General features: G+C 41.9%; 1 protein-coding gene across 1 annotated transcript in view; it reads right to left on the bottom strand.

Annotated features, from left to right (window-relative positions):
- Positions 1 to 2,718: 2,718 nt before the first annotated feature.
- FNBP1 (formin binding protein 1) overlaps positions 2,719 to 8,305 on the bottom strand; it is a 315,711-nt gene continuing 310,124 nt past the window's right edge. Inside the window, exon 16 of the mRNA XM_089669053.1 lies at positions 2,719 to 8,160. Coding sequence (XP_089525179.1) covers positions 8,153 to 8,160 — 8 coding nt within the window. The 3' untranslated portion in view covers positions 2,719 to 8,152. The remainder of the gene's footprint in view (positions 8,161 to 8,305) is intronic.

Below are 8,305 nucleotides of genomic sequence, written 5' to 3'. Positions count from 1 at the left end.
GGGCTGGTTCGAAGCGCTGGAAGGCGTTTCAGATGAGGAAAGGCATAGATCAGGTTGAACTGATGCCACAGAGTCATCACAGCATCCACTGTTAAGGCTAGAGAATCCTCGACCTGGAGACAAGCTTATGCAGGTTGCTGTTGAACCAGGAGGTCCACATCCCACATCATCCGCCCATGACCATGGTTTTCAGCAGGAACGGACACATTTCGATCTGTATGTGGCACTCCCTGTTTGATTGGTAGGTTGACTTCTGTCAAATAGGTTTGTTGGAAAACTTTCATTTTGCTTAGCTGCTGCGGCCACTAGGCTACAGTGCTAATCAGTGTATTCTGACAACAGAGGAGTCCCTGCTGTCAGAATACAGTATTCACAGCGGGGAGGATTCCTCCATCCACTTCACTTATGTGGAATGGGAAGTCCATTCTTTATTCATTTAGCCTGCCAGGTGAACAAAATAAAATGAAGCATGTATACCCAGCTTTAGTCCACACATTTGACATCTGAGATCTGCCTGCTAATTCTCCATGCCTGGGATGTGCAGTCTGGAATGAGCTGGAACATGAAGTTTTACCCAAGCCAGAATCTGACTAGCTTCTCTTTAAGTTACAAGACTTCGGCATGCTCCCTGAAGGACCTTGCAGTTCAGACATCCAGTCCCACAGTATCATAATGATGAACTGCAACAGTCTGGAGTGAAATTGGGCATACGGAACTGCATGGAAACAGTTCACCATTGAGCCCAGGACCCTCGTGCAAAAGCAAAGGGTCATTTGGCTCCTGGACTGTAGCATTCCAACATAGGAGTAGAGAGTTTGAAGCTTTTCCTATGGAAGGAAGACCTGGACAGAGAAATATTAAGAGAAGTATGCACAGCTTTTTTGGTCAAACCAGGAGTGCACTTAAATCAGGAGTGCACTTACTTTTGCACTCCTGCGATCCAGAATCAGCCAATGGTTGGCTAAAGCTCGCTGTTGGCTGATATCACAGAGCCGCTGCAGGCTCTGGAAGGATCTTGACCATATTGTCAGGATCCATTCAGATACCTGATCGGTAGCTGGCTCAACCTGTTAGCATGTGCTGCTCCCGCTCCCCCCCCCCCAGCTCTGTGCTGGAGGCACTGAGCAGAGCACTGACCGACAGTCACCGCTCTTTGCTCAGTGAACTGAGCAATCGGCAGTCATGTGATTTATCAAAGAGCTGTTTCCCAGCAAAGAACATACACAATAGGAGTTTCTTACACTAATGTTCCACAAACTGACATTTGATACAAAGGATCCTCTGCATGTGTATCAAGTAAAACAAATTTTGGATATTAGGCAAATAATATCCACTAACCTTTTAAACGCATAAAGGTAGGGTCACAGACAGGAGCTCTGTTTGTTGTTGGCCCGAGGAATCCATAAGGATAAATCCAGGATCCCAAAACATATCCTTGAATCAGACACCTAGGGGTTTATTTACTAAAGCTGGAGAGTCCAAAATCAGACTCCCTTCTGCATAGAAACCAATCAGCTTCCAGGTTTCATTGCCAAAGCTTCATTGAACAAGCTGAGGTTAGAAGCTGATTGGTTTCTATGCAGAAGGGAGTCTGATTTTGGACTCTCCAGCTTTAGTAAATAAACCCCCTAAAGTCTGTTGGGTGGACATGGCAGCAATAGCAGGTTGCACGGCAGATCTTGCAAGTGAAAAAAAGACCTTAGAAAGGGTTTCTAGCCATTTATCCACAGGATCTTGAATCACTGGGATGTCCTCTTCAGGAACAGTCAAAGTCTTGTTAAGACATGAAATGGCCAGATCCGGACCATTTTTTAAGGAACCCCTCCTCAATGGGATATTGCTGGGCAAAGCACTTGAGAGAAGTAAAGAATTATTCTGAATTAGGCCAATCATATAAAACAGCTTGCAATAGTGAGTGTACAGGTTGGGGACTTTTAAGAGAACCCAGACTGGTAACCTCATGGCTGATGCAGGTAGTTCCAAGTCTAAGCACATGTGTACTGTGTCGGTAAGAACTGAAATGGTATTCTAAAGTTTTGGAGTTATGTCAGCAGACGGAGACTTCTCATGTACCAATTTATCAAACACTAAACCGAATATATGTATATATATATATACCCATATTTATCCTGTGTGCTGGCAATGCAAACAGCAAAGGGGCACACTTCTACATATTTTCTGCGAATGCCCCCTTTCACCCTCTTTTGGACCTCTGTCCAGGCATTGTGCTACAGACAACTGTCAAAAAAGACGATCCCTATTGGTCCTATGATGGGAGGCTTCATGGTCCAATAGAGAGACTCTTTGTTGTTGCTGTACAAATTGTGCATTTTTGTTTGTGGAAAGGTATACTGCTTCCTTTCAGTTTACTCCATACACTTTGAGCCGAGCTGCTAGCTTAGTGGGGTGACTTCTGTATCTAATGTTCTAGTAGTCAGTTCTACATGTATGGACCCAATGCAGCCAAATTGCCTCCTCCAGATCCTGTCCCCAGCCTTTGGTGGCTTTTGTAACAAAGGTGTCTGACATCTGGTTGACTGGTACAGGAGGGCAGCAACATGAGATGGTTGGCTCAGGGGGCAGGGAGTATAAATCCAGTCTTGTTTGAGTATATGTCTAACCAAATGTATGGTTCCAAGTAGGTTGAAGGTGGCAGGTCCTGTCCAGTAGCAGAAAACGTAAGCCAAGAGCACTCTACAAAATAAAAGCTTACACACATATGTTATATTTGTTTATTTCCAGCGGAACTGCAGTTCTCAGAACTGAATGGCAAACTGTATCATCATGCTCATGGTAATGGATATTCCAAAGCTTCTTTGTGTCCATTCAGCCCGCAGCCAGGGTGCACAAGCCGGCCAGGCCCTGAGTGACTAGGCTGCCACGCAGACAAGCCCCTATAGTCCCATCACTTGCCATTCTGTTCAAGGGCATGAACTGCACAGTCTCTGCGGTGGTTGGTGCGAGACGTCACGTGACACAGTTACGGCATATGACAAATCACATGGACACTACAGGTTGATTTAGCAGAACACACGGGTGAATCTAGAAAATATCTTCTATTGTTCCAAACCATAACAAATGCAGCCTGGGCCTCAAGAAGGTGTTGTTTCACACGGCCGTCTACAGTTTGCGTGTGTACTTGTTGGAGACAATGCAATTAATAGATTAACAACTTTTATGACCTGTCAATAAGCCAAAACAAACAAAAAACATATAATAAACCTATAATTTAGTACTACAGTCAGGTCTCCTCTATTCTCATATAGCAGGCAGGTCACCTAGGCCCTATTGGCACAGACACACTGAATTTCAGACCTGGCTACTGTGGCACGTGAGTGATTAAAAAATAATAATAAACATAGGAGAGACGACAGCAGCTGCCCTAGAACATTTAGTTTACAATAGTACTATAGGGTCTGGCAGTATTTAATAATAAAAAAAATAAAAAATACTCTTAAAGCCAACCTGTGCTGTGCCCATGTAGGGTAAAACAATATGCTCAACCAGCACCGCATTAAAAGATACCCTGTACCTCCAGGTATGGAGGAGCATGTGACTCACTCTTCTTCCTCCCACGTGATAGAGCTGGTGCTTGATAAGCTCAGTGCTGTCTCATGAGTGCAGGGAGAATGTCGTCAGCCCTATGTGGAGCTTATGCTGGGCTAACCCTTGTGGCTACTGAAGGCCCAGGGGGGGCAAACAGAAGGCGAGCATGTGCTGCTGGTGGGGGTGCGTTAAAGTCAACCTGCTTCTCTTCCCTGCATGGACAAAACACAGGTTCACACTAAAGTGGTGACAGGGAATAGACAATATAATAACCTATGACAGTGCATACATTTTCTGAAACACCTCTGTATCAACTTTGGCAAGGAAATCCATTTTCTTTATATTTACATAGGCGGGAGTAGTTATGCAGTGCACGAGGATTATAAGCAAGGTCTATGGCAATAGTATTTTTTTATATACTTTTTACAATCTCGAAATGAAAAAGCAGCTGTTTAGTAAACGGCACACCAAAAATAGTTCTCCTTCAATAAATTTTTCATTACATCATTATGTGAGGTCAATGGTAAAGCTTGGATCTGCCACCAATGCTGACAATAATATACTGTCTGCCGAGACTAAAATCTATAGCAAGCTCTACATAAGAACTCTATTACCATGTGGGAACATAAACACCAGTTACTGCTGGACAGCTTGGAGAGAAGAAGGCAGAGTTAGGTCATGGTGGGTTATACTAGTAGCCAAGGCCTGGATAGACACCAATGACGCATGTTTCGTTCCCTTTATATGGATGGCAGGGTCTGTTCACTTCCTCACTCGCCCCCCCTGCTATATCTGGTAGGATCTATGATCATTTGATACATATGCTGGATGAGCATGATTTAAGCTTGGTACACATGGGCTGAATATCAGCTGGTATCGGTCTGTGCAACAGAAACCAGCCAACATTTGACCCATGTGTACAGCAGCCTGTCCGGCAGAAGCCAGCCGTACATCTGGCTTTTGTTGAACAGGCATGCTGGAAAAACAGACGTTAATCGGCATCCAATCAGCGCTTGCAGCCAATGGCTGCAAGTGCTGACCGATATGTTCTAGAGGGGGGCAGTCCCCTTGTCAGAACACAATAGCTAAGTAGGGAGATCGCTGTACTAACATCGCATAGTAAGTACAGTGAGCTCCTCAGTTTTTCTTTTCAGCTCGCTGGGTTGAGCGAAAAAAAGGTGCCTGTGTGAGCCAGGCTCTTAGGCCACCCATCTAACGGATAGTTTTTTAAAAAACATGTCCATGCATTTGTGATGCATCAGCAATAAAAAAAAAATCTATTAAATATTTTAGCTTTTTGTGTGATTTCAGTTAGAAAATTTTGAAATGTTACAAAACTGTACATGGTCTTGCCCTTCAAACACGATCAACTTCTCTTATGGCAGGTTACCTAAAAGCCCAGCTCCAGATTTTTTTAATGTTCTGAACAGAACAGGGAAGAATTTTTGTTATCTGTGACCCAATGGGGAGAAGTTCTCTTATGTCATGTGACCAAGAAAGGAAGACAATGATAGTAATAATAACCTAACAACGGCTTCAATTCTCTGTCCATCGGAAGGGAGGGTAACACAACCTAAAGCCCTGACAGAGGTTTTGGTCCTTCTCTATCCAAAACTAGGAAAAAGCTTTGGCTTTCAACTAATTTTTTTCATGCAAACACCTTAAAGATATGCAAAGCATTCTCTGATTGGATGAGGTGGAGAGTGTGATCTCACCACCACCCCTCTCCACCTTGTCCAATCAGAGAACTCTATGCATTCATTCAGAAAATGCAAAGCATTCTCTGAATGGCGCCTATGCCAATTGGCCCGATCTCCTGTTTTCACAATGCTTCTGGCCGGTTGCTCAGCAGGGGAAACAAATGCAAGTGGAGATCACTGGAGTAAAGTGTGTCTACTTCAGCAATTTTCAGCTTCCAGGGGAATCAGCCAGGTATAATATATACACAGCTCCAGTTTGGAACAATTAACTATATAAAATATACCACGCCTGGTATTCTTTTTCAAACATAATGGGAATAAACATATTGGATTTCCCTTATTCAATTCAGTCATCTAACTTTTTTCTTGATTTTTGTAAGACCAAAAAGAAAGGAAGAAGCTATAATTGGTGCCCCCTAAGCCCAGTCCTCCCCTGCTGCTGCAGATAAAAACATACATTAGGAAATGTAAAATGTTTAAAAACGATCATTATGACCTGTTAAGAGTGAAAACTGCATTGTTTCACATTTTCGTCCATTTGTTTATAATAATAATAAAGAAAAAAAAAAACTTTTTGAGCAATATATTTAAAAAAAATACCAAATAAAAGTTTGTGCCTAAAAACGTGTTTAAACAATTTTAGGTAGGAAAATTAGAGTTAAAATAAGAGATGTAACTAGATGTGGCCTTGGCTTCTTGGCATTGAATAGCCCCCAGTCATGTAAGGGTTTACACAGTCTCTGTTCTCAAGGAATCATTGATGTTATCAGTGATTCACAATCCTGTGATGGAAATGAAAAATCAGGCCTACAACCATCCTTCACATGCTCAACTTTCACCATCTCCACCCACCACAGTTTCACCAATATAACTGAGTTGAATATAGAAGGAAAATGCTGGCTATCATGCACTTAATGTGGTGAATCAAGGCATACAGATGTGCCTGGATTCAGCCACCTCCTATTAATATGCTTCTATTAACCCTACTCAATAAAGATTTTCAATTAACTGCAATAAAACATAGACCAACTAGAATGACTATGTAGATGTCACACCAGGGCAGGATGAATTTGGATTTTGTTCCTATCAGTTGGCTGCACTCCTAATATGTCCATAGGGCATCTGAGGCCCTCAGAAAAGATCTTGGTACTGTTTTTGGTTTGAGTATTGTAAGATGGTCTCATTTTCGTATTTGTTTTCCCACTGCTGATGGAGAAACATCTTGTAGCATTGACCCACTTTTTTTGATGATGACTCCAGGCCTGCTTTTAGATAATCTGAGCAATGTCGGAGTCAAAGTTGACTTATCTCTGCCTTATGACTATCCAGCTAGAAAACGTAGAAAGGGCATGAATCAACGGCCAGCTTTCCTTACACCAAACAATGATGACAAATACACGGACACACATTATTCTTTATCATAAACGATGTAGGAGTCTTCTCTTCATGATGCTGTATGGTAGTGGTTTGTACAAAAAGTGCGATTGACAGAATAACTCCATGTAATCAAGACTCTTAGACGCCTTCAACTCATTGTACTGAAGACATATCATCTGTTCATGGGTTGTCCATCCATCCTGTTCAAAAAGTTGGCATTTGATATGTGACCACATCTGTGAAGTTTTGTATCCATTATTATAAACCATGATGTCAATGGGAATTACTAAAACTGCATAACCATAACTGCCTTGTTATAAAAATGTCCCTTCTTTCAAAGTCCCTAAAGACGCACCCTTCAAAAAGGGAATTCCAATTTTTTTTAACTAGAGGAGGACTAGATAAAGGTGAAAATCAAACATTTGATAACCTCTGTTCTGCTATTAAGGAATCTTGTCAATGTGAAGTAAGTCTTTTGCCTATTTTAGTAACATAAATGATGAAGAAAGATCCTTTTGACTTGAACAGGGAGGTTTGGTGTCGACTCCATGCTTGTGAAGGATTTTCCAAAAAAATTAAAATCTTCCAGGGAAACCAAAGTAAAGTTTTTTTCACCTTTTAGCCCAGCTCTAGTTAGAAAAATAGTTACAAGCAGGGATTCCTCTTGAAATTAGAAGTGTGTATTGGAAGATGGTGAAGCATTTTTAGCACTCATGCAGCAGGAAAGGGGTTAAGAAACCCAAAATAATTTAAGGTGCCCCTTAGGTGAGCACAGGCAAGGAGACAGGGCGAGCATGCAGGCAGAACAAAGAGGCGCCAGGTGTGAAGGAGCACAAAAGTGCCAAGTCCAGATAGTAAGTAATGAACCAAAAAGTCAGGAGGAAAGGAGAGGCCAAGGACAGGAGGGGCAGAGGAAGACTGACAATCACAGAAGAGGAAGAACATGGAAGGGAGGGGGCAACAAATATATTAATGTGTAAGTAGGGTGAGGGTGGTGTTTTCAGTAAAAAGAGCTGACTGTTTAACAATGTGTCTTAGGAAGGCACAGACGGGCGTGTGTGTAAGTTTGGATCCTTGGCTTTTTCTAAAAAAAAATGGTTTATCATTATGGCTGCTTTTCTGCTAATGATCCAATAGATATTTCAATCTCTATGAAAACTCTAAACACAATGTATTTTCTTTTGTGTACTGATATAGGCTCCAGTTGGTGTAAAAATTTGCAATCTCCACCTGTAGACAATGGAGATCACCAAGAATATAATGCACCAGGATACATGATAATACTGATATAGGCATCCATTAAAGGGTATCCTTGGCTGAAAAGTGCTGGGCACCAATATATCAACTGCCTGTCAGGACGGTGGAGTGTTTCGCTTACAAACGCAGATGGTGACATGTCTGATATGCATGTTAAAGTGAGCAGAGAAATTTGTCTGGAGTCCAACTGTAAGGTGGATACAGGGGATATGTGAGGGTCTAAGATTCCTCCTGTATAAAGCTCGCCCCGAAGTCCTTGCACCAGCACACCTTTAGGAATCTAGAACAGAAAAAAAATATGTAAAATACTCATATTAGAGATGAATGTTCAGCAACAAGTTGACGATGACCAATAAATCTACATACTAACAAAAACTTCTTATAAACCAAATTAGATAGACACCATCCATCCATAACTAATATTT

Source organism: Staurois parvus, unplaced genomic scaffold (assembly GCF_062004578.1).
Source record: "Staurois parvus isolate SC_StPar_1 unplaced genomic scaffold, SC_StPar_1.0 ptg000068l, whole genome shotgun sequence".
Lineage (NCBI taxonomy): Eukaryota > Metazoa > Chordata > Amphibia > Anura > Ranidae > Staurois > Staurois parvus.
This window is presented reverse-complemented; position numbering and strand designations above follow the sequence as displayed.